This window comes from Plectropomus leopardus, chromosome 10 (genome assembly GCF_008729295.1).
Source record: "Plectropomus leopardus isolate mb chromosome 10, YSFRI_Pleo_2.0, whole genome shotgun sequence".
Classification (NCBI taxonomy): domain Eukaryota; kingdom Metazoa; phylum Chordata; class Actinopteri; order Perciformes; family Serranidae; genus Plectropomus; species Plectropomus leopardus.
In genome coordinates, this window is record NC_056472.1 from 20,717,642 (window position 1) to 20,744,333 (window position 26,692).

At 38.0% G+C, this 26,692-nt stretch overlaps 2 protein-coding genes across 2 annotated transcripts; one reads left to right on the forward strand and one right to left on the reverse strand.

Annotated features, from left to right (window-relative positions):
* Positions 1–316: 316 nt before the first annotated feature.
* Positions 317–10,051, reverse strand: klhl6 (kelch-like family member 6). Its single transcript, XM_042494004.1, has 7 exons — positions 9,651–10,051; positions 9,408–9,573; positions 6,011–6,460; positions 5,214–5,451; positions 3,987–4,189; positions 2,072–2,285; positions 317–1,184 (listed from the first exon to the last, which is right to left on the reverse strand). Exons 1-7 carry the CDS (start codon positions 9,914–9,916, stop codon positions 886–888), a joined length of 1,836 nt encoding a protein of 611 aa, XP_042349938.1. The 5' UTR covers positions 9,917–10,051; the 3' UTR covers positions 317–885.
* A 3,590-nt stretch (positions 10,052–13,641) lies between these two features.
* Positions 13,642–25,090, forward strand: LOC121949331 (immunoglobulin superfamily member 3-like). Its single transcript, XM_042494994.1, has 10 exons — positions 13,642–13,790; positions 15,743–16,117; positions 16,225–16,641; positions 16,794–17,198; positions 17,717–18,085; positions 19,590–19,961; positions 20,074–20,466; positions 21,467–21,877; positions 23,535–23,927; positions 24,037–25,090. Exons 1-10 carry the CDS (start codon positions 13,721–13,723, stop codon positions 24,240–24,242), a joined length of 3,411 nt encoding a protein of 1,136 aa, XP_042350928.1. The 5' UTR covers positions 13,642–13,720; the 3' UTR covers positions 24,243–25,090.
* Positions 25,091–26,692: the final 1,602 nt, after the last annotated feature.

A 26,692-nucleotide genomic window follows, 5' to 3' on the forward strand; every position in this document is an offset into this window, starting at 1 on the left:
GCTAGACTTGTCACCCTCATATCTGCGTTTTATTTTGAAATTGTACCGGAAGTTCGACTGTTTTCTTTGACAGTTGAGGTTTATAGTAGGATGGTATTGCTGCGAGATTTTTTCTTTTTGGTTGTACGTGAATGTCAACTGTGTGTTCACTTGGAAATGTGTCAGGAGTTTCAGGAATACTTGTAAATAATTTAAACAACGTAGTTCAGTAACTTTATCTGTAAAAACTGTAATATTTTCAATAACTGCTTTGGTACAAAGGTTTGCATTTTTTTAAACACCTTTGCAGAAATGTGCAAGAAGAGCAATCCAAATGTGATTTTGATTAAGATATTTATTCATTTAATTAAGAGTTAATTACTTAGAATTAGACAAAACTCGGGGCAATACAAACATTTATAGTGACCACCAGATTGCAGTGTTTACATGAGTTTGCTTATGTGAATGAAAAAACACCAGGTGTTAGTATGATTCCTAAATGACAGCTACACCTCATGTTAATGTGCATAATTTCTGTTGATAATAAGCATCTATTTGATCCATCCAAATATAGCTCCATTCTGACAGCAACATTCATTGCTTAACATGTTTTTTGCACCGTGTTAACTGTAAAGCCATAAAACACTGTATTTCTTAGTATTAAAAGTCTTTCACTTACAAGTCCATTATAACTGTTGCACATTAAGCTATTTATCAGTCAATCAAGTTTGAACAATTGCTGCTGTAATGTTAGATTATACTGTTAAACAATAAATATAGTGACTCCCAGCATTTCAAGCTGACATAAACTGACATCAAATTAATATAGTGAGTGGGAAAAAGGTATCTTCAGTTATATGATTTCCTTTCTCAGCAAAAATAACGTCCTGTTCACAGCAGCCTGCGTCACTGGCACTCTGAAGTAGGCGTTATTCTGTGTATGTGTGTGTAGGACTTCATGAGCGTTACACTGCCGTGATGTGACACTCCCATAGGTAGAACACACTCCTCTGTCAACACCCCTCGGCTGACATCCCAGCACATCACCGTGGAGATGACTTGGTTTTTATTATCCCTTCCTCCAGTGATGAAGAGTTTGTTGTTGCAGGCAGCAATGGCGCAGCTCGCCCTCTCCCCTAGACGGGTCACGAGGGACCAGGAGTCTGACAAAGGTGAGTAGCAGTACATGGCATGCATTGCACCACCTATGAGGAAACAGAAAAAAACATATTAAAGTTTAGAAGAATGTACTCATATCCGATTATCCATTTCTCACACGATATATCAGAGCAGAGAAGACAACATTCTTAAAAAGCAACAATTATTTGAGCAAGTTTTAAATTTGATCCATTTCCTTATGTCATAATGCATTATAGCTTAATGCTTGCAATCTTTTTTTTTTAAAGAGTAGTGTCTATACTTATTTTTTCACATTGTGTTCATCTAATTTTGGAATGAAGCTTTTCAAATGTGTCAATGATGACAAACACAGACACACCAAATTTAAAGCCACCAACTCACGGTGGAGGAAGTATTTATATCATTTACTAAGTAAAGATAGTGATAACTATATATAAAATACACCAGTGTAAAAACAAAAGTCATTGAAGTCATTAGCAAAATGTACTTAAAATACAAACCGAGTAAAAATCCCTTTTATTATAGATTTACATATTACAATACTGTATACTATAAAATGGTAGCAATAAATATATCTTTTTATATACTGCTGGGTAATTCTATTTACACAGTATAAAGTAAGCTGTTGTTTCAACTTATAATAAAATTTTAATTTAGTATTGCTTCAAAACAAATTAAGATTTCCAGTCAAATAAACTTGATCTTGATTCAGTTATACTTAAATCCTTTAGTTACTTAAACTAAATAATTTAAATACAACTGAATTAATGTAAACTCATATGTTGTAAACTTGTATTTGTGTATCTAGTAAGTATTCTTTTGACTTAAATGTCAAATACATAAAATGTAGAAAATTGTAGTATAAAAGCATAAAGAAGCATGAAATAAAAATACTCATGCAATTGTGCAGTTTTTGTGTGTGTTTGAGTAAATGTAGTTATTTACCACCTACCGACTATATAGATGCAGTTCTTGAATGTGACAGCATTAGTGCATTTGGTTTCAATGGGAATGGGCGCTCGCAGTTCCCAGCAGTCTGTCCCAGGTTCCCAGCACTGAACCTTATCAGTTGCCAACTTTCCATTGGGCCCGCCACCGATCACATAGATCCATCTGTCAAAGCTTGCAGCAGCGAAGGAGCTCACACCTTCTGCAAGCGGGGTCACCTGTAAGCAAAGCCAGAAGGGTATCTAAATATGTATATGTAGTGGAGTGCAGCCAAACAGGCACAGGCACATATATATGTACTGTATACTTGTCTACTTGGATTTCGGTAATTTTATGATGTTGATCTGTTCTGTCCCATGATAGGTATCGCATGTCTGTCCTTCGTGGAAGAGGGATGTCTCCTCAGTTGCCCTGCCTTATCATTTTTTTCCACATTAAAGGGTTTTTGGGGAGCTTTTCCTTATCCACTGTAAGTATCCAAGTATAGAGGGATGTTGTATATTGTAAAGCCCTCTAAGGCAAATTGTGATATATGATATTGGGCTTTTTCAATAAAATCGAATTCAATTGAATTTAACATACATATGAGATATGCTATGTTTAAAAGCGGTATACTTTATGGAGCATAAGATGCACAGTATTTAACAACTAATGTACACATCAATAGTACAGTTATTAGCAATGTAATTATAAAAATAAATGAAATGAAATAATAGCAAAAATATAGTAATTATGACACAAATACACATATTGATTATTGTAAAAAAAAAAAAAAAGGATATATATGTAAAAATGAAAAGAATTTGTGAGTTCTGAAAAATAAATGAAAAGGGACATGTATGAAATAAAATACGTCATTATGTACCAATACAAAAAACTTGACATGAAAAGATGCCATAGTGATACTAAAAATAAATAAAACTAAATGTAAATAATTAAACAGAAATTATATCCAATCATTACCAGATTGAATGATAAAATAACATCCATGATGGATTAAGAATTTTAAAATAATATTGAAAAATTTGAGGTACCAGAGTTTATGGGCCCAATCTAGTGTCTGAGAAGGACTAAATCTTTTACTATACGCCACTGATGGCGAGATGAAGTGTCATGAAGCACTGAAGCTTTCCATCCAATTGGTTCACTCATGCGCCGAAGCTTCACGGTGCTTTATTTGCTCTACTGTGCCATCAAGTGGATAATAAATGTAAAACAGGCAGAGTGATTATAATGACACCATGACTTTGGTGCGTGAAGCTTTGAATTGAATTGTGCTTAAATGATAATGCCAATAAACCAATAATATACTCATTAATAAGCTTGAATAGATTTCAAACAAACGCGCAAAAAAGTTCCAAGTCCACAAAATGTGAGGGGACAGGGGAGGTCCATTGCGTTTTGTTGCCCCTTATATTTCGAATCGCACGCCAAACACGCAAACCATTTCCTGAATCGGTCACATCGTACAGCCGGCTACCGAGGCGATACAAACCTTGATATGCGCTTCACAAAAACATTCATGGATAACTCGACACGTTTTGAAGCCTCAACACGGAAGGACTCATCACTACTATACACTATTTATATATATATACTTTTATATATACTTTTTTTTTCTACTATATCTTATATTATCTGCCCACATTCAGTAGACATGGCCCAAAATTCGAAGTTGTGTGTCTTTAAGCAAAATATTAATTCTCCTTTTAGCTCTGTTTGGGTCCCCACCATCTTCTAAGGAAAGTATCTGTCAAAATGCTCCACCACATTCAAACTGCACTGACTAAATCGGGTTTTAATTCTCTTTAGCTTTGTCAACACTTTGTTATTCTAAAATTGTGAATTCTAGCCACTTTAAGGAACATTTTGAGTAAATTTAATCGCACCACTTTTCTATAGACTTCTTATATGTTTACCTGTGACCAGCGATTGTGAAAGGGATCGTAGGCCTCTACACTATCAAGTCTCTGAGCTCCATCAAATCCTCCCAGTGCGTACACATTGCCACCATGAACTGCCATCTTGTGTCTCCAGCGCCCAGTTATCAGAGGTTCAATCTGGATCCACTTGTCCAGGGCGCCATTATATTTCCAGACATCATGCTGTGTCTCTTTACCTCCTGCAACAACAGGAGCATGAGAGAAAACTGTCACAAAACTGACTTTCATCCCAAAACAATGATGTGTTGCTGAATCTTTAGTAACTGTTTTTTCTCTACATGTAACATTCTGATTCAAGATGTAAATTCCCATAACCTAGTCTAAACTTTCACAGTGTACGTGTTACTGAACTGCTAAAATAACCACAGCTGTGGTGTCAGTTCCTGAGTTGGGAAACACCTTAACCCACAAAAACTGTAAGTACAGACAATTTCACATCATCCTGTTTCATTCAGCTATAAATTATGGATTCACTCATTAAAACATAATATTTAATCATTTGAAACCTGAGTAGTTGCCCGTTCAGCTGATTTCTTTCAAAAACATGGGAAGAAGGTGACGAGCAACTTATAAATGGCCCAAAAATTTCCAAAAGAATTAGCAGAGCAAGAAAGTTACCTGACAGATAAAAGAAACTGACCCAAAGAAAATGCAGTATTTCTTTCTATAACATTATTTAAAATAAACAATTATAAGAATTAAGTGTGTAATTAAGTGTTAAGTGTAGTTTTATGGACATTTTCCCATAGTTTTCTGAAAATATTCAATAATTCCCCCTCTTGTTATCTTCTATTAATTTTTTGTTTTGCAATTTTGGGGACTTTTTTTTGCCAATTTATTTATCAAGTTTATCTTTTCTTTCTTATCTCTTTGTTCTCAAAAGAAATCAGACCAATTCTCTCAGGTTTCTGAGGTTTAAATGTTCATGAGAGGCGTCTAATCGCAGCACAAGAAACAAGATCGATCAAGGTATTGAAGGGTTAACTATGTGAAGCCTTGAATTATTTACAAAAACATGACAAATATGTAAGAGAAATCCAAACTTGATGAGCGGATATAATAGAAACCAGAACTTGGCAGATACATTATCAGTAGACAGGGAACAATTTCACTTTCACCTACAGTGTAGCGGGTCTCCTACACATATTACAGGAACTTCGCTGAAAATTTTTTTTAAAAACCCCAACACATGACTTCTCTCACCAGATATGTACACCTCATTTCGAAAGGTGATGCACGCAAACTCCACCCATTTCCTGTTTTGGGATTCATCCTCCATCTCTGTGATTGGCATCCTGGCAACCTCAAGTCTGCTGCGTCTGAGAGGGTCCAAACAGGTGACAGTGGAAATGAAGCGTTCGTCTTTAGTGCAGCCTCCAATGATCAGGAACACCTCTGACAGAAAGTGGTGCACACGGGGCTTGGTTCGTTCAGAGACCACCTATAAAAAACATGTACAAAGCATATTAACCCTTTGTAACCTGAGCATATTGGCTTGGTTTGGCTTGATTGGCAAAAACATGGGAAGAAGGCAATGAGAAACTTAAATAGAAATGGCCCCAAAATAAGCAAGAAATCAGCAAAAAGTTACAAGAAAATTACAAGAAAGTATAAAAACAAAATCAAGATGGTGAAAATTAGGAAAGAACAAAAAATTTATATTTTTGATAATTCTTATTAACTTTGTTAGTACTAATTGTAAGGAATTTTTCATGCCACATTTTACTATTTTCTTGGAAACTGTTTGATATTTCTTGCCAAGTCCCATCAAGCCCCCATCCCCCACCATGTTTTCGAAAGAAACTAAACCAATGACTTTTAGCAGTAACTCTGCCCCCAATAAATGCACACACTAATAATATGGAAAATGTCAAAGGATAGTAGATAGCTTTTTCAACTGGTGGACAAAATGTTTTTGAAATAGCATAGCAGCATTTTGCAGAATAACTGATCTAATATCAGACACGATAACTAATTTTTGGCCTTCCCTGTATACTGACCTCTCTGCCAGAGAGATGATAGATGCGAGCCTCTTGCAGCAAAGGAAAAGCTTCACTGCAACAGCGAATCATTTCATCTGACTCCACCTTTTCTACAAAGTATGCAGGCTCCAACAGTGGCAGTCGCACATGTGAAAGCAACCTGGCCAGTGAAGGAGAGCGTTCATCCTGGCAGGCTCTCACCCAGAGCATGAGTGCTTCAAAAACACTCTCCTCACACTTCACATCAAGGTCGTCCCTCTGCAGGACAGCCTCCAGAGACTCTGTCGGAAGCTCCAGGAAGTCCTGCTGCTGGACTACTTGGGAGAACTGAGCAACGATGTAGTCCTGGGCCCCGGTCTTCAAGGCCGGCAAGGCATGGCTTTCAGCAAGATTCAGGATCCCAACACAACTCTCAAGGTGCAGAGACTTGCTCAGGAAGCTGGCACATGCATCCACGACACGCAGGAACTACAGGAGACAGGCCAGCATACGAGCTTTAGTACTGCTTTTAAGATAAAAAATGAGAAAGCACTCTGATGACATGGTTTCTCAATATTCTCAGTGAAAAAGCAGAAAAAGCAGATGGAGCTACATTTCTAAGATAAGCTGCAATAGATTTTCAAGTGTCCGAAACTTACAATTGTAGTCTAATTATTTGTGTAATTTTGTAAGAATGAGACAATAACAAAATAAATATTTAACTTCCTAAACAAAAACTGACAATAGTTAAGTCCTTTTTGCAATAAATATGTATATATATGTATATGTGTGTGTCTATGTGTGTGTGTGTGTACATACATACATACACACACACACACACACACACACACACACACACACACATATAGACCAAATATGTTCTGCAAACCACAAATATGTTACATTTGCATATTTCATATGTAACATATCAATGTTGTGTAAGTGAGTTACTGTATGACCTACATTTTTGTCGTGTCACCTTGGTGAGGCGGCTTCAGAGAAACAAAAGCGGTTGTGTTTTAGCAAGTCATTATTTTTTTCATAGGCTTCAAACATGGGTGTTTAGTAGCAACCTTTATCTGTTTTCCATTAGTCTTTTAGGCCCCAAATGTGGGTGTTTCTTAGTGGCCGGTCTGTGTTTTTCCACCAGCTTTTTAGGCTGGACATTGCTCCCATCGGAGTATTTTGAGCCAAAACATGATATTTTCCTAACCTAAGTTTCCTAAGTCTTCTTTGTGCCTAAACCTAACCACAAGTTACTGCATTGTTGAAACATAAAGTTTTAACAAATACATAATAACATGCAAATGCAATATAACCGTGGTTTGCAGAAATGTTCAATTCCAATGTTCTTTTCTGGTGATTAAGTTGAGGTCAGTAATGGACAAAATTTACAATTTAGGTAGCCTAAGTAAGTGATCTTGAGTCGCCTACAAAACAAGCACTCCCGTGATTCTTTGGTTAAAAAATAAAACACATTTGGCTGTTGTATTAATAGTTATAAGTTAAACAAAATTAATGATTGAAACATTAATAAAAATCAACACAAACACAATCTGCTGGCCCTGCAGTCCATGATTTAAGTCAAATTATATACAGAGATCGGTTTGAGAGGACCATTCATAGTCTTTAGGGAAAATACCGTAATTAAAGATGGTGTTGCACCTGATAGTTCCTACTTAAGACTTCATGTTTTGGACCCCAAAACCAAATTCGTTCAAGGCTGCCAAAAATCTAGGGCTGACCTATACTGTTTGTGTTATCAATTAGCACTTTGTCACTTTGTAATTCCATTTAGACAAATAAATGAAATTAATATTATTACATTCACATGCTCAAAGTTTACCCTAAATTCTAATCTGTGACTCTAACCTAAATCCTGAAGTAAATCGTAGTCCTAAAACAACCTGTTAAAGAAGTACAAACTTGAATGCTTACTTGAATGCTTGAGCTTTTTGTTTATTTTCAAAAAACTCAAAAAGACAAGTATAGGAAAACAAACCCCTGCCTCCCCCTTTGTGCGTGGCACAGCTGTGAAGTTATTTTAAGACTATATGGAAAACTGATCCTGAGTGTAAACAACTAGGCAACTTTCACTTCCCTGTTTCACTCATCGTTTACTTAGTAAGATGTTTGTTTCACTAAATGAGAATAAACTGTCTAAAGTAAGAAGATTAGAGAAATGAGGATTTAAAATGTAGTTCTACACTACAGCGGGCCACAATGCTGCTAAAAATCCTCAAAAATCCTCAGAACAGGCCTTTCTGAATGTAAATAAATCTGCTAATTGTCTACCGTAGAGTTTCCTGGCATGTTTTTGATGCATCATGTGTCCCAAGTGACTAATATTAAGCATATTGTTAAAATAGCAGACATGTGGGCTCAAGTCCCGTCAGACTTGCGTCAAAAATTTGACTTTATGCTCGACTTGACAAAATCGTAAAAGTTGTGCAACCCGACTGAAGTTTTAACACCAGTGACTCATTACTTTACTTGAACTTGAGCCTTTTGACATTCAAATCTATGTGATACCTCCCCAAAAATCCCAAAATTAAAAATGTGCTGTAAAGTACTTCATTTTGTGAATCAAGTAACAGTCCATTCACAGCAAGTCGACCCTAAATTTCCAACATACACTTGATTTCAAACCAATCCAACAACATCCAACCAAGTTGCAGAAAAGAGCCATGAAGAACAAAGTGGTGGTCAACAAAAGACTGTTTGCGGTATGTGAAACGTGCAGGTCAAAAATTACAGATGGAGACACAACTTTCAACTTTGACAAGTCTAATGTTTGTAATAGAGTAAACAAGCTAAAGCTAAGCTAACAATAGTACACAGTTGTTAAAAAAGGCTTTACATTTGTTGAAGAACGTACTACTCAAATTCCTAAAGTCGAAGTTTAGGACTTTGGACTTGTCAGTCTTGACTTAGGACTTAAGACATGAGACTTGCAAATTAATGGCTTGGCCCAAACTCTGATGAACAATGAGCTGCTGCTGTTGGGTTCAAACTGCAACACTCTAATTCTGGTAGTTTGTGGTGTTTTTTCACTTCCAGTGAAGAACCACATGACCATGCCTGTGGTCACACTTAAGTAGAATGAAAAGTGTAACTCCCAACCAGGATCAGTGCAAAAGGCATCAAGCTAAATGCCGATTGACTTATATTTTTAGATTTATTTTTAGGGTCTCATTTTTGGTCTAGGATGAGTTTTTTGAAGTCAAAAAGACATGTTTTTTTTTAATTTAAAAAATCAATTTCTTTGATAATTACAGTTTACATTTTGTAGAACTTGTGTCTTTCCTGGCAGTCAGTTTGTATCACTATAAAATGTGATTGCTGCTGATTAAGATAGACAAGGAATTCTCTGTGTATCAAATGGTGAATGTGCAAAGTAAACTAATAAACTAAGTGTCTTTAATTGTGAGTTCACCTGAAATTGACTGGCAGCCTCGAGTATTCGCTGGACATTAGAGTGTGTGAAGAGGGCTCGGCTGGTGTAGGTATATTCCAGGAGAGAATGCATGGTTCCACTGTCCACCCCCTTTATCTCCACGCACTTCTCGTAACTCTCCTTCAGACCACTGCAAAACATGGCCCTACACAAAAAAACATTCATTCAGTAAAACCAGCAGTGCCATCACAATAGAGTTCGACAATAGTGGATTTATTTTACCTGAAGTACTGACTGGCAGCAGCGAGTACGGCTCTATGGCAAGGGAAGTCATGTCCCTGAACACACAGGACCACATCGGTTAGCTCTCTGTTCACTCGTAGGGTCTCCATCCCTCTCTGTAGCTCCACAGGAAGACCTCCATCCTCCCAACGCAACTCACTTGAGCCTGTCAAGCTGTTTCTGTTGTTTCTGTCCTCGTCTGGGCTGCAGTCATCTTTAAGAAGAGGTAGAGGACAGTCTGTAGTCCTCTCCAGTGAGTCACTCATCTTTTAGAAGCTCTACAGAAACTCAGAAGAATGGCTTGCATCTACTTAAGTTGCACCTGCACCAGTTAAAAGACCCCTGTGGTTTACGCTTGAAACACTTGCGTCGCTTTGAGATGTGGATTTGTTTTTTCCTGTGCTCTTCATACTTCCTATTGCTGTTCTATGAGGAACATGCGCATGTAGCAACCGTTGTTTCTAGACACTTCCTCTTCTTATGCTGAGTAAATTCTCCGCAAGTTAACCAATTTTCCTCTGTCTGAAAAAACACAGACGCAAGAACTCCACCACCAGATGACAACAAATACAGAATACTGCACATAACACTTAACACATTGTGGGCTAAAAGTGTGGCTGAAGTGTTTTATCTTGAATACATAGTTTAAATGTGTGTGTTGTGTGTCGATAAAATGACTGCAAACATGAACTCATTTCTTATCTTACATTACTGTCATTCTGGCATTAGGCAAGTGCTCAGTGATGGAAGAAGTATTCAGATCCTTTACATAAAAAAAAAGTACCACACTGTGAAAATACTGTGTTACACGTTAAGTCCTGCATTGAATATTTGACTTAAGTAAAAATAAGTGAGTATATTTAAGAAAAAGTGCTTAAAATATTAAAAGTAAAAGTATCCACTGCAACAAAAATCTGAAAAAAATGAGTACACAAATATACCTAAAATAATGTAAAGACAAATGAAAAAACACAAAAACCCATATATAAAGTCCTGGGTAATTTAAGTTATAACAAAACAAAAATAATTTCTGAGCTCTTAAATTAAACTGTAAAGTAACTAAGCATTCAGAAAAATATATAAGTAAAATTACAATATTTCGCTTTGAAATGTAGTAGAGTAAGGGTATAAATTGACATGAAAAGAACAGTACAGTACAGTAGTTGAATAAGTGTACTTAAGTGACCAGAGGGTGGCTTGTTTGGTCTTCAAACCAGCAGAATGACTCTGAGTGTCTAAAGTGAAAGATCAGCTTTTGCCCTTTACTCGTGTCTTCTGCTTTTCGCCCCTTTGCACAGTTACATATGTCTGACTTTTGAGAAAAAAGTTTTTTTTAAGGCCTTAAGAGGTAATGCTGTCCATGCTAGATCAGAGAACAGCTGGGAAGAAATAAATCTGTAGGACATATATTTCTTCATTATTACAACATAATGTCAATAACATGTAAGTAGTAGTAAAATATGTATCCCTATATTCCTTATGTCACTGTGCAGTCACATTACATTGTTGTATTCCCATGCCATATTTTATGTATCATGGTAGTATTTTACATTTTCATCATTATGACATATTCTAATAGATGTACACGCTATAATTCATATTATACTCATACGTAAATAGTTCACACATTAAAATTAATGGAGTTGCTCCGCTTGATTTCTGCTGTGCTCATATTTGCACAATTCTCTTATGAAGTGCAATATATTGTAGGTATATATGGATTTTGAATGTCATATCTCTATATCTTGTATAAATAAAGCAGAGAAAAAGTCTACAAACTCATGCTAGGCTTCTGTGTGTAGTTTGTTTCTTCTGTATGCAGGGAAAGTTATTTTAGATTTTAATCATTTTGACAGACCGATCACAATGTGTGGGAGTTAATAGTAACCTTTCATGCATTTACTGGTTCACCTCAATGATGTGTTTTGTCACCCTCCTTCATATTCTTCAGTACAAGTCAATTCAGTTGGCTTTATTGGCACAATGTAATACTGTACATATTGACAAAGCATATTTGAAGGTAGGAAAGTTAACATGAATCACATTGCATATAACATCAATAAAATAAACTAAAAGACAAACACTCCTATTGCATGAAGTGTGTTGGAACAATACCCACAGCAAACAAAGCCAAAATAACAAACAATGAAAAGAAATACCAAGGCGTCTATCACTGTCACTCACGCATACAAACATATTTATATACACCTACATACATACAAACATGTCGTATATGTCTTGTATGTCTCATATTAAATGTTTACTAATAAACACATGTTTTATGTGGGTATATTTGTATGTCTGCATGTGATCTGTCAAAGTAAATACCAGAAGAGACACATTAGCTTTACAGTACAAGACAACTGATAAATGAACCCAAATGCAATGACGGCAGGAGTTTTGAGGTAAAATGAGCCCTTATAGGATCAATTATGAGTAGATTATTTCCTGTAAATATTGCATCAGAGATTAATTTTCCCAATATTTTAGAAGCTTTATACACTAATTATGATGAACATTTCTTTCTGTATGCCTTTAGTTATTTTTTAATAATTATAAATACATAATAGGCATCTTAGTAATTAATATGTGATTGATAAATTCAGTGTTTTTTTTTACTTCCTGGTGCTTCTTTTAGCTCTTTGGTTGTTTTAATGGCTTACTTTTCTAATGCTGGACAAAGCTGTTACTTCACTTCTTCACACTTTAGAGAGTGAAGTATGGCAGGCTAAATATGACAAATAATAATTTTAGACCGATTTTTTTCATGACAATAATTTTGTCAAGTTATTTTATTGATTTATGACTGTTTATTGATTGTTTGACTTCATGATCTATGGATGCATTACTGCTTGTTTTTTTTAAATGTGTCTTGTAAGGTGTCCTTGATTGCTTCGAAAAGTGCCTATAAATGAAATGTATTAGGCTATTTTTTATTATATCAGAATAAGAAATACTTTATAGATCCCTGGGGGGGCATTGTGGTTTGTTACAGTCGTTTTGACGCCAGCATATAATCATCGCAAGTAGAAATAAGTATATAATATATATTTTTTTAAAAACAGAAATATAGTAAGAGTTTATAATTAGCACAGTATATAAATATTTAAATATTTAACCTAAAGTTATGTATTTAATCATAATCACAGTATAAGACTATTAGCACTAATATGTGAATATTTAAATTATAATATGGATTATGTGTAAAATGTGTTAAATTAAAAAAATTGTGCCTCATGCTACAATGCAATGTAAAGGACCCAGCTACAGCAGAACTGTATGATTTCATCTTTTCCACCAAGTGGCACTGTTGCCTCATAGGTCTATACACCACTCAAACATAATGTAAATGTTTCCAAACTTATTCCCTGTTTCAGTTTTTCCCGAAATGAGTCAAACTGGGACCCAAGCTGTTTCCTAGCAACACACTTCAACCGCAGGGCCTTTCCCTTACCCGGTCCTGACTTTCTGATCGGATTATGGACACATATTTTCATGGAAATGAATAATCGAATATTAAAAAGCCGGAAGTTACGCCTGTTTTAGTGAAAAAAGGAAAAAGGTTGGCGCTATTCGCTTTGAACGGGCGAAAACTTTTAAGTATGGAGGGGTGTCTATCTCAAAGGGTGACGATAGAGCGCATCACCTGTCTGCAGCAGAGAGCATCACCTGATTTCATATTATTTCAGGTATATCGAGGTCAAATCAGCGCTCATCACCCTTTTTCACAGGTTGTTACAGGTGGAATTTCTGACTTGGTATTACATTTGGTGATGGTGTCAAACAGTCTGATGCGTTCATGAGCCCTATCGAAGACAATGTGATCTTTCTGAATGTATGTATGCCTAATCAAAAAAATTATATATATATAAATGACAATGATAGATGTACTAGTCCAGCGTGCTGCCGTTGTGTGTGAAGGCAGGAAACATTTCAGACTTCCTCTTGGTGCGCCTACAGGAAGCATTAACCACCTAAATGTCTGTGTGAGGACACAGATTGTCACACAGAGATCGACTTAAAGCTTAAGCACAACTGCAATGGTGTGTTACTTCTGAGGCAGGTTCAGGATGAAGAGTTCCCTGCAATTTTGTGTGAGGGCCAATTTGCTCTTTTGTCTGGGGCTACTTCTGCACTGCGGTGAGTAGCACATTGAATTCTTGCAGTTGAATTGTATAGTAGTGAATGAACATGCTGAGCACATAAAATAGTTATTACTTATTTTGTTGAAAACCTTGTTAAAAATAGCAGAGGAAAGAAAGAGTGATTTTAAAGTAAGGGTGTAATAAGTGGAGCCAAGAAGCTTGTAGTTTTTAAGTGCAGTTTGAGTGGAACATTGTGCATCTGTCATTATGTCCACCTTGAATATACCTCTAATAAATAAAAAGAAATAACCACTAAAATACTCACTGTATTTTTGGTAACTCTTCTTTTTTCTAAAGTTTTCATAAAGTTGCATTTGCAAAGATTTCCAATTATTCATAATGATGATTCACTTCAGTTATTGTCTTAAAAAAACAAAACAAAATACAATTTAATGATGTAGGCAAACAACTTACTGGCAAATAATTTTCATGGAGTTGAAAAAGCATTAATAATTCCTTCCTTACTTTCAGATGAAAATAAATGTCCTGCAAGAGATCTGTTTTACTATTTGCAGGAGCTTGTTGAATATGTTCAATGAACACATACATCCCCTTATATAGTACTATTTAGGAAAAAGAGCATATTGCACTTGCGATAACAGTTGCAATTTTACAGAGAAGTTAATTTTTGCCTTAAATTTTCACTAAAAAATAAAAATGATATGATTTTTGCTGGTGTCCGTACCAAACAATCATGTTCCCATATGTCTGAAATATAATGTATGATTTTTGGGCTGGGGCATCTCTGTAGCTCCACAATGCTTTTACATTGTAACATTTTTAATGGTATGTGGTGACACATTTTACCTTTGTCAAAAAAATTGAGCTCCTGCTACTGTATATCACACTTGGCCATATTGCAATTTTGGATAATATTTTGATAAATTGTGCAGCCAACTATAAAGTGCCAGGTGTTATATTTTAGCAACTTGCAAAGCAACTTCAGGGCTACAGATTAGGCTGGGCGAAGCAGAGAAAATAAATACAATCACAAAAGTTTTGACCGAACACCTTGAGCTTGATATAATAATGACATTGTAGGTTGACTATTGGTTCTTTCACAAAGTGTTTATACAATGAGATATGAGATTTTTGATAATGGTGACATAATGATAATAAGTGAGTAAAGTCAAACAATAGAAGAGCTAACAGTCTGGTAAGTTGTTAGGAAATTCCATTACTTTACTGTAATGGAGCCTTTAAAACCAGGAAAAGATTTCAATATTCAGTATGCAAAATCCAAGATGATATCCAGTCATATCATTATATTGACATAATATCAAAATATTGCTCATCCCAATTTCCACATATCACCTAAATAACAATGTAATAATGTCTGTAATGTATCTATGATTTGCAAAAACAGGCAATGCCAAATTTTTTTCTGGTGATCGGTTTGCTCTGTAAGCAGCTCTATAAATTAAGCTGTGTGTCTCATGTTTGAGAGTGGAAACAATCTACCCATCTAACGTGTGGTAAGACATATCTAAGCACAATATCTTTTTTAATACTATTTATTTGTCAAAATGAGTCCCTTACAGCAGTCAGGCTACTTCTCATAGGAACAGGAGAAAAGCATTGTCAATCTTTACAGTAGCTACTGTATGTCCCTCCCACCAGCCCACACCATGATCCCAACATTTGAAATAACATAAAACAAACAAACAAACAAATACCCAACAAATAATAGTAAATATGGCAATGATATTCATGATATATAACTTCATACATAGTGTGCATATTCCTAAAAGGGTAATGTATGTAAGAAATGGTTTAGTTATCACAATATCCGTTTAATGTCGATATATTGCCCTTGCCCTTTTGCTTTGCATATCAATGCAATACTAAAACATAGGTAGCTCTCAGGGGTGTAGCACTTTTATAAAAACACTTGGAGTTTCAGCATTGAATTGATTTAAACATTTGTGTTTTGTCTGCCTCACACAGGAGAAGCCAAAGTGCACACTGAAGCAAAGGCTGGGCCTCTGTATCGCGTTGTGGGCACTCCACTCTCCATCTCCTGCAACGTGAGCGGCTTCACCAGTGCCAGCACTAGAAAAGAATTTGAATTCCGTGTAAAAAAGCCTGCAAGGCCTACACATGAGCTCAACGTCATCAGCACCGGGGACAAGTTCTTCCCCTATGCCATGTATGGGAGCCGCGTGATGAGCAAGGAAATCACTCTAACACATGTGACTCCAGAATCAGTCTTCTTTGAGATACAAAAGCTGGAGAAAAACGATGAAGGAGAATATGAATGTACTGTAGTCAACCCGGTATCTGTTTATGATGGAACCTACAGCGCTATGACAACAGTGAAAGGTAATCAATCACTAATCTCCTTTACTTTAATGTAACTGCATTTCTGTATTGCATGATCGCAAAAATGTTTGACTTTCATGTCTTTGTCTCTGATTCTGATGTGGTAGTGATTGACAACTCCCTCAGTGTTTCATCACCTGCCTCCACCTCGCTGAGCTATAACGAGGGTGATGCTCTCACTTTAACATGCCAAGCCTCCAGCAACACCATCCAGCACACCCATCTGTCTGTTGCCTGGTTTCTCCGCAAAGACGGCGCGGACGATCCTCAGCTTATCATTTCTCTGGACAGACATTTCACACTGAGCCCAGGCCCAGGGTTTGAAGGGCGTTACCAAGCTGGACTCATAAGGTTAGATAAAATGGGAGATGCCACGTACAAGCTAAACATTGCACAGCTGGAGCTGTCAGATCAAGGCAGGATCTACTGTCAGGCTCAAGAGTGGATCCAAGATCCTGACCGCTCCTGGTACACGATCTCACAGAAAGATGCAGATGAAACCACCCTGACTGTCAAAGCAAGAGGTTAGAAGCAGCCGACTGATTTTATCTGTTAAATAGGACATCTTGATATCAGTCAACACAGTCTTCATTGCTCTTCCTCTATGCAGTCATTGTGGTCTCTTGACAGGATGTGTGTGTCTGCTTTTGTCTAACTATGCTTTTTTTTTAAGTAGAGGTGGCACAAGACACGTCATCACTGGCGGTAAGAATCTCGGCCCAGTCCGCTACTCTGCAGGACGGGCAGGAGCTGTTACTGTCTTGTAGTGTGAACACACAAAACCTGGAGGAAAAGTTCTTCTCTGTCGCCTGGCTCAAGGGAAGTGTTGAGTTGGCCCGTATCGGCCCTACAGGTATTCTGTCCGTGGGGCCCGAGTACAGCGGGCGGTTGAAAGAAGGAGAGCTCAGGGCAGCCCGGACAGGGGACAGAGATTACCGTCTCACATTGCAGCCAGTCAGAACTGATGACCAGGGAAAGTATATCTGTAGAGCGTGGCTGCAGGACAGAGGCCAGGATGGTGCCTTTACACAGGGAGTAGCCCAAGACTCCAGCTTCCAGCTGGTCAACATCTCAGCCACAGGTCAGTCAGTCAGTCAGTCAAGTGAGCCCGTACAGAGACACACACACACACACACACACACACACACAAAGTTGATTTTTTTTATCTGTATGATTTACCCAGGCTTTTGAGTTTTATCTTCACACGTTTATCTTGTAATGGGGATTTGCAATAACTGATTTAATTAACTTTAATTATTTTATTTTATTTTATTTGGGACCATGCAGCATACAACAGTTCTGCTACAGAACACAGGATGGATACTTTTTCACAGACAATATATTGCTTGTGCTTATTTTCAGCTCTTGTCCCTAGTTGGACTTTTACATTTAGACCTATACTATTCTTATAGTGTACCGTTTCACACATTACTGAAACTGTAAAGCACAACAAAATACATATACTACAATAAATATACCACAAAATACATACCACAATACACCAACACTTATATGCTTGGAAATATTATTTTTAACGAAGTTAAGGTGTGTACTGTGACTTTCTCAATCACACTCATCTGCTGCCTTGTTTCATCACAGAGAGTGGGCTCTCAGTTGAAATGCAAAACACCAGTGTCAACGAAGGCAACAGGCTGAACCTCACCTGTAAAGTGCACGGGGTCAAAGGTCAGCTCTCTGTCACCTGGCAACGTAAATCAACATTGACGTCAACGGCCGTGTTCACCGACGTCATCGGTCTAAGTCAGGAGGGTGTTATGGAGAAAGCGGAAGAGTTCAAGAGTCGTGAAGTAAAGGCAATGCGTCCAACAATCGACACCTTCACCCTCGAGCTCGATGAAGTCACGGCTTCAGATTCAGGAGTCTACAAGTGTGCCGTGTCTGAATGGAAAATCCACAGCAAGACCAACAGCCACTCTCAGACTGCAACTGTGACAGTGGCTCCTACGGGTGAGATATGTCTCCATGTATTAACGATCATTCGGGGCAAATGAATGATGAAACCTGCATATTACCATAACAAATTCCTCTTATGAAACAACTGATCTGTTAACTGAAAAACGGTGTAATGTTCACCATATCTGAAACGTCTATTAAAAAATATTATTTTGTCTTTTTTGCCAAAACAGTGGTAAAGCTAAGTATGTGGGTGTTGCTTGGTCTGCCCAGTGATCTGTCAGTCTGTGCAGCCATCCAAAACTATAGTCCAGATGTGATGTTAATGTTGACAGCTGCTCGCTAGATTGCCATAAAATTTAGGATTGGTATTCATGGTTCCCAGAAAATGATTTCTCATGTTTTGACGACCCCTCTGATCTTTCCTGCAATACCACCATCAGGCCAAAACTTTTATTTGTGGGCAAGAAATTAAAATCTAACTGAAAGAAACTAATTTTGCATTTCCACTGCATGTTACAGCTCGGCTCTACTAAATGCTACTCGCCCTTTTTTGTTACCATTGGCCTCATTTAAATTTCCGATGAGCTGAGTCAGTACTAGATAGCGGAGTTAAAACACTGCAGACATTCTGCACAAACTCGCCAAGCTACCATCAATAACAACTACAATTTTTTTTCTTCATTTGCCCCAAATTTTGAAGAAATAAAGCACTGTACAATTGACAAAGTGTGGTGAATGTCGCATTGAAGACGATGTCATTGCAGTGTTAATGCAGCATTGCTATAGCAATCAGCTGAGAATCTTGCCTACACTGAGGGAGTACTAGCCTGTAGTGGAAAACAAAATAGAGAAAAGGACCTGGTGTCAAAAATACCTTTAGCAGAACCACGCAGTTGAAATGAGCTGTTCCTGAGAGCAGTCACGCTTCACAGAGGGTAAACACTTTATATATTAGCACCGTATTGTTGCCCCCTCTTGTGCCACCTCAGGTCAAAAAATAATCACAATCATGAGCAAAATTTTTTTGAATATTAATCAAAAATCTTAAACATATTAATATTAAACAAAATCTTCAGGAGGTGTTTTGTGTAATCCAACACTTTTGTGCTGCACAGTGTAATAGTCATTGGGTGATTCACTTCCTTGAGACTAGAAGTTTTGTCAGCATGCATGTATTGTAATGACACTCAAGTATCGACTTTGGAGTGCCTCACTGCTTGTATTTGCATATAATGACTGAAAATTGATTCTCTCAAAAATGTTAAGAATGCTTTAAGTTCTAAGTTGGATGTGAAGACAAGCAGGTTTACAAACTGGATATTAAATGCATGAATGACAATGACAAGATTATGGAGATATTAAGCTTTTGTCCTTTTAAAGTAAAATATCTCATAAAGGAAATTATGTTGAGAAACGTGTTAGTAGTAGTACTATGGGAATGTCGTTTACTCACATCTCTTTTTCACTTTGTCTGATCACATGATGACTATATGATCACTAACTTCTGCTTTCTGACTAGTAAGTCTCTGCTGTCTATTTTGGATTTTTGTTACAGAATCCTTTCTGAAAGTGAATCTGTTAAGTCGCAAGTCCATGGTGACTATGGGTGAAAATGTGATGTTGATGTGCCGGGTGATAGGACCACGTGTACCAATAACACTCACCTGGAGCCTGCAGCGGGACGCCTCAAACATAGATAACATCCTGACACTGTACTCTGATGGTGTTATCAGCTGGTCAGGAAACCAGAACCGCTACCAGCTGAAAGTAGAAAACCAACAGAATGGAGCAGTTTACTATCTGCTTATCAACGGTGCGAGCCACAGGGAGGCAGGAAGGTACCACTGTAGGGCATCTGTTTTCCTGGAAAATGTGTATAAGAAGCTGCCTCCATCCAACCAGCTGGCTGTGGTGGTGCAGAACCCAGGTACTGCTGACACTTCAAAGCCATCTGTGGAGCATTTTTGGGGTGAAACCTGCACTGTGCATTCTGTTTCTCTTTATCTCTAATCATGACTTTACTTTTTCCCCTCTCCTAGTGAGCAAGCTCATCCTTACTCCCACCCCCGCCTTGACAAGAAATGTCAACACAGATATAGAAATGAAATGCTCAGTTAAATCAGATCTCTCTGCATACTCTCGCTATGCTGTGACCTGGCTGCTCCAGCAACAGGGAGAAAATAAGACCATTGTGAGCTCGGACCGGGATGCCCAGGTGACATTTGGACCCCAGGTACAGCTGAGCCACAGACAGCGAATCAGCACCAAGCGCACCGAGGGCCCTAGTTTTGAGTTGAATATTCGCCAAGCTCGACTCTCAGACAGCGGCTCATACGTATGTGAGGTGGTGGAGTGGCTTCAAGAACCTGATGGTGACTGGTATCCCCTCGCACCAGTGTCCACAACTACAGAGCTAACAGTTATTGAGCCTAGTAAGTTTGTGTCACTGAAAATGTCTCCGTATTACATTAAGCATTTAACATTTATCATCCATAGACTATATATAAAGATCATTTCCTAAAAGTGAAGCCAAAACAGCTTGATTGCCTCCTGGTAATGATTAGTAAGTAAGTAAATAATACGTCATAAACCCCGCCCCCTCTATGTTAGTGAATGTGACACGGGCCTAACTAGAAAAAATCAAAGTACATGTCAAATCTTTTTTTTCCCCAAAGATGGTTTTTATCATTTTAAAGGTCCGCTTTGTAGGAGTTAGGGAGATAAATTGGCAGAAATGTTAACAATAATAACAATAACAATAAGTTTGTTTTTTTGGTGTATAATCATGAGAAAATAAGAATCGTTTTGTTTTTGTTACCTAAAGAGATGTTTTTATCTACATAGTGAGCGGGATCTTGTCTAACCTAACCCTAACTAAGCTAATTAGTTAGTTAGTGCTATAAGAAGGGCAATGGGGTATACGTCATGATTGATAGCTGTGATTGCCAACAATTGGGTCGGATTGGTTTATGGGTTGGACCTCGATAAAACGGCTGATCACTACTGCGCAGACTTTGGCTTGAAATGATGACACCAGCAAAACATGGCAGCGCTTGTATCAAGGATATTTTGGCATCATCTTTGTACAGAGGAAGGAAGTGTTGAGACGTTGTCCATCTTTACCTTCTATAATGTGATGAACATGTACTGTAGTTGACAAGGCCTTACAAGACCGGACTATGTTCTGCCAATTATGAACCTGTTTTGTTTATTTAAAAGATTTAAAGAAAGATTTTAATATTCATACAGTATATCTGTCCTTTACTTCCTCTCAGCTTTGAAGTAGTTTGGGCTTAGTTGGGAAATATGGAGATTTCTTTGCACCATTTAAGCAACATTTGGTTCAACATTTGGAAGTTTTTAGCAGCTTTCAGCAAAAGCAATCTAGGTTTAGTAAAAAGCTTCTCTTCTCTTCCCACTCTCATTTTCCAGCCAATGACCTTAGATTAGACAAATCAGAGCAGCCGGTGACCACCATGGAGGGAGACGAGGTCGAGCTCCAGTGTAACATCATCACAGGTGCATCCGGTCCTTCTTTTTTCTACAAAGTCGCTTGGCTCTACACTGGACAGGATTCGTCCGTCTCGAATGCCCTGGTGGAGCTTGACCACACGGGCCTGCTCAGTTACCCAGAAAACCGGGAGCTCAGAGGCCTGCAGGGGAGGCTTCGTCTCTCCAGGCCCACTCAGAGCAGCTTCTACCTGGGGATTCAGACGGCCAATGAGGGTGATAGTGGGACCTACCAGTGCCAGGTGGAGCAATACCAGCTGGATCACGAGGGTCAGTGGCAGCAAAAAGCCTCTGACAGCGCTGGCCCTATCGAGCTGACTGTAAATGTTACAGGTATGATCTTTTAGATATCTCTGTAGTCCAGTCATGAGGAGAACGTGTTGGCTTTAGACGTCTCTGCAAAACACTAACATGTTACTTTTTTGTGCTGAAAAAAACCCCCCCAGCTTGACCAGATTAAGATGGTTAAGGTGGATGACCAGCTTTTTTGACCAGCTTCAGATATGTTTTCACATCATTTTTGATTGTTTGGCTGGTCATACCAGGTCACTCTAGCTGGTTAAACTAATGAAGTTCCTGTAAAATTGAAACCAAACCAATGTCTTTGAGTATGGGGAAATGACAGTGTCGAGATAAAGGTTAGTGTTATGCATAGAAATAGACGTGCACAGCTTGATAGGATAGTCACACTTGAATGATCAGCTTGGTTTGACATGCTGGGTTTTAACTGTTTGGTTATTCTCAGCAGATTTGCATGTTTCATATGTATCATATCAGTATCTCTGAAGTGAAATAATACTTGTTTATGAGCTGACTTCGTTAAAAGGAAGTGGAGGAGATAGCATGCCACCTCGACAAGACACCCACTGTTTGAGAACAACAAACAACAACATCGATTGTGATTGCTGTATTTCAAAATGTTTTTGGGAACAACACGTGGGTGCTTTGTAGCGACCCATCACTGTTTATCCAGCAGCGTGAGTGGCGCGAGGAATGTTTGTTGTTTTATCGAGACATCTCTGCAGTGGACATCTCATCAGCTACCAATATATACCAACGAGAGGAGTGTATGTTTACAGAGAGTAAAATTAGTAAAAAAAAAAAACAACAAATCCGCGTTGAAATCGGAGGGAACATAGCTAGTCAACTTTACCTGTAAGCGACCGGTGACCGCAGCAAACGGAGGTTTCATTGAGTTACATTATGATGCGTTCAAGCTACATTCAGTAAAAATGAGAATTACGTGAAAGTCAACTACAACGTCCTGGTGATGTGTTCAGTGTAATATTGTAAAATGTAGCATTTGACAAGAAAACGAGCTGATCAAATGAGAAATGTGTTAATATTCTCCAAGTAATATAGAATAGATATAAATGATCAAAAAGTATTTTTTGCTTATTTTTTAAAAAGCCATACTTTTATTTTGAACATTATCAGTATCAGCCCAGAAATGCATAATGCGAACATGTTTTCTGACGATTGGGTTGCTCTGTGGGCAGCTCTCTAAATGCGGCTGTGTGTGTCTCTCCTGTTTGAGATAACTATTCATATGACAGCAAAACATATTTCCCAAAATGCTGCACATTTCCTCTAAAACTTGCAATCCATTTACCAATATCATATGAAGGGCTGTATATTGTATGCATGTGTTTTTCTGGCTTGTGCTTCACGACCGCATGTATCGTTCTGTTTCTTGACAAAATAACCACTTCTCTAATCGTGCTGTCATATGTTTTGCTCTAATGGTGTTGCTTATCTTTACTTTGTTATGTACATATGCCCTACTTGCTCTGCTCTTTTAGTTTTACAGAATCATTTTATGTTGTTTGTTCCTGCCCTTTGCAAAGCCTCCTAATCTCCCTTTTGTCTCCTTTCTCCAACTTCTCCCTTGTTTGTGTACCCAGGAATTTAATGTTAAGTCCCATTGATTGGCGTGTCTTGTGAACTGAAGTTGAATGAAATGTGTCTTTTTCCTGTGTGTTTTCCACAGAGAAAAACCTGTCCATCGAAAAGGGTGAAAAGAACTTAAATATAAGCAGATCCCACAGTTTCACTATCCCCTGTCATATCATCAAACAATCCAGCAGCCAATCTGAGTTCCAGGTCAGGTGGTTCTGGCAGAGAGAGGGACAAACTCAACAACGCCCCATATTTACAGCTTACCGTAACTCCACGCTAGAAGACATGTTTGGGAAGGATAATCAGCTCAGATTTCGCCACCCTGTGCCCAACCAGTTTACCCTTACAGTCTTGAAACCAAGTCCTGAAGACAGTGGTATTTATTTCTGTGAGGTAGAAGAGTGGCTCCCATCTCTGTCCCACGGGTGGAGGAAGGTTGCAGTGGAATATTCGGGATATTTGACTGTTAATGTCTATTCAGAGGGTAAGCACATCTTAATGTGTGATCAGTCGTATCTCTTGGCAAAATCCAGTGTTGAAAGTCATGCATATATGGAAGGAAGTAAAGCGAATCTTTGTCTTCTTCCTTGCAGGAGATGTTAAACCTGTCTCTGAGTCAGCGTGCGAGTCAGATATCTGGATGGGCATTCTCATAGCTATAGCCGTCTGCTTGTTGTTGATCATATTCCTACTGTTTCTGAAGATATGCTGGAGCAAGATCTCAGAAAGAAAGCAGTCGGGCGAAACTCTGTGGGCAGAGCAACATCCTCTGAACACCAAACCCAGTGCAGAGAACTGAACCCTTCAGACCAGAAGAGAAGAAAAGAGAGAAAAAAATGCACTTCTATTTTTATGTGCAATGTAGTATAAGCAGTATTTTATGCAATTATTCAAGCTTGTGCTGTATATATATATTTTTAAATTCATTTTTATTCAAAGTTCAATAATTCTTTTTTTAAATGAGTGTGTTAATAAACTCCCATAAAAAGTTTGAATGTTTCCCTCTGCACAGCTGGGGATAATTTTGCCTTTATGAATTAATGAAATTCATTAAACCTTTAAAATTAAACAGGCACTTTTCATTTTCCAGCTAAAACTTCTTTGCATAATCGCCAGCTTCTTACTGCCTGCAATGGACAGTCGAGCTCTGCAGGAGATCAACTTTGTGGCTTTGCACCTACAAGGCAACACACTCAGACTGACAGATTCCTTTTTATGTAGCAACACACCAGGCAGCTTGATACGATGTCTTTGATGGGGAGAAGTCAAAGCACATAGCATGTCTAAGGGTGCAGCTGAGCACGACATGTGGAAAGTTTTTAAACTTTTTTCAGTAAGTAGCACGGTGGTGAATCAACCAGGAAGTGCTCTGTGGTTCTGCAAGAGCACACGATGACTGCGTGGTCTGCAAATGTGCTGCAATGTGTGTGTGGCCAGCATTTGGGCAGACAGTAGTCACGCCATTCTTACAGAGGTTACATTCGTACAGTTAAAGAAGAAAACTGCTACAGCAAACATTTCATGTTTGTGACTCTGGATGCAGAGTTTCACTTACAGATGCAGTGTGACAGCTGTGTGTGTTAACAGTGTTCTGAAACATTTTTCATTGTTTAGACTGATTTGAAATTAAACAGTCACCATGAGAAACAACTACTCTGAGGTCTGTCATTTAAGGGTGTTTCACAGTTTATTTTACATCAATAATTATTGAACAATGTAGGAATCGCCACTTTTCTTATACAGCCAGAGCATTTTTGGCCGGAGGAATGTTCTTGATTGGCCAAGTCAATAATTGAAAATCAGCTGAGCATGTCATTTGATTCTTGAAAACTAGATGACCACTAACCAACCTAAACAGCAAGGTCTGGTAGAGCATAATCAATTTATCTTTATTGTTACTGTATTATGTATACGTGTTTGCTTTACTGCTTATACAGTTCATATTTATTACTGGACTTTTTCTACTCTTATGTTGTCATTTTTTTAGCAGTCTCTGGCACCTCTATATTTCCTAACAGAGTTCAATCTGATCTCTTATCTTTATGTCCTATTACGTCTACAAGTTGTTCACATTGTCTTCAGGCAGTCATTGGCTGTAAATTATAAGCAACCAATTTTAAAGGTATTATCCAATTTAATTTTGGTCCCCTAAAACTCGAGGACCATGCATTAAAGCACTAGTTGCCAAAAGAGAATGTTAGCACTGAACATTTCTGCAAACCACTCACCTGATATCAGACAGAATTGTGAACCCATTTCTCTCTGTTTCTATCTTCAAAATAAGTCAACTCTAACTCAGTGGAGTGGGCGGATTCAAAGGTCTGGACCCAGGCACACAAACCACAGATGCATTAAATTTTTAAACTTCAAATGTATCATATCAAAGTTTTAATAGTAACATAGTATATATCAAACATTTTTATCTGAAGGTGGATGATGGTGGCACCTAGGCAAGACGCCTGCCAAACTGCATATGGTTCTTTTTTAGCAACCTATTGCTGTCTTTCCACCTCGGATAGTGCCACAAAAACAGGTTTGTTTTTCCCCTGAGAGTGCTACGATACCTGCTGGGATAGTGCAACAAAAACAGATATTTTTTTAGTGACTAGTTACTGTGTTTCCACTGGGGGATAATGCCACACAAAGTGGTTGTTTTTTAGTCAGCAGCTTTTTAGCCACCCAACATGATTGTTTTCTGGTGACCCATTGCTGTATTTCCATCAGAGATAGTGCCATGAAAAGCAATTGTTTTTCCCAAGACATTGCTGCATTACCTGCCAGGATAGTGCCACCCAAACATGCTGTTTTTTAACAAGTTTTTGCTGTGTTTCCACCAGGGATAGTACCATGTGAAGCAGTCATTTTTTACAGAGACATTGCTGTGTTACTCGCTGTGATAGTGCAACAAAAACAGGTATGTTTTTATCAACTTGTTGCAGTATTTCCGTTGGGCATAGTGCCACAGAAAGCAGCTGTCTTCTATTAAGACATTGCTATATTTTCTGCTGGGATTCTGCACCGCATATTTAAAAAGCTAGTCTTTTTAAATAAGTCTTTGGGCCTAAACTAAACCACAGGTTAACAACAATGCTTCTAAAATGTAGTTTCAATGTATCTGTTACACATTAACCTACAAATGTAAACAATGCCAAAATTTATAGTGACAGTTTGGCTCTTTAGTTGTCTGGTGTGGCTGTAGTTGTAAGCACCTTCTAAGTAAAGACTGAAGTCAGCACTTCAACTGAAAAA

Bases quoted from the DNA above. Each gene is read 5' to 3' on its own strand.
- klhl6 (XM_042494004.1), bottom strand. From the start codon at position 9,916: ATGAGTGACTCACTGGAGAGGACTACAGACTGTCCTCTACCTCTTCTT. The intron at 5,452-6,010 runs GTCAGTATACAG...TGTTTTTTATAG, and splicing joins ATCATCTCTCTGGCAGAGAG to GTGGTCTCTGAACGAACCAA. The intron at 4,190-5,213 runs GTGAGAGAAGTC...CTGTTGTTGCAG, and splicing joins AAATGAGGTGTACATATCTG to GAGGTAAAGAGACACAGCAT.
- LOC121949331 (XM_042494994.1), top strand. From the start codon at position 13,721: ATGAAGAGTTCCCTGCAATTTTGTGTGAGGGCCAATTTGCTCTTTTGT. The intron at 17,199-17,716 runs GTCAGTCAGTCA...GTTTCATCACAG, and splicing joins GGTCAACATCTCAGCCACAG to AGAGTGGGCTCTCAGTTGAA. The intron at 20,467-21,466 runs GTAAGTTTGTGT...CTCATTTTCCAG, and splicing joins GCTAACAGTTATTGAGCCTA to CCAATGACCTTAGATTAGAC.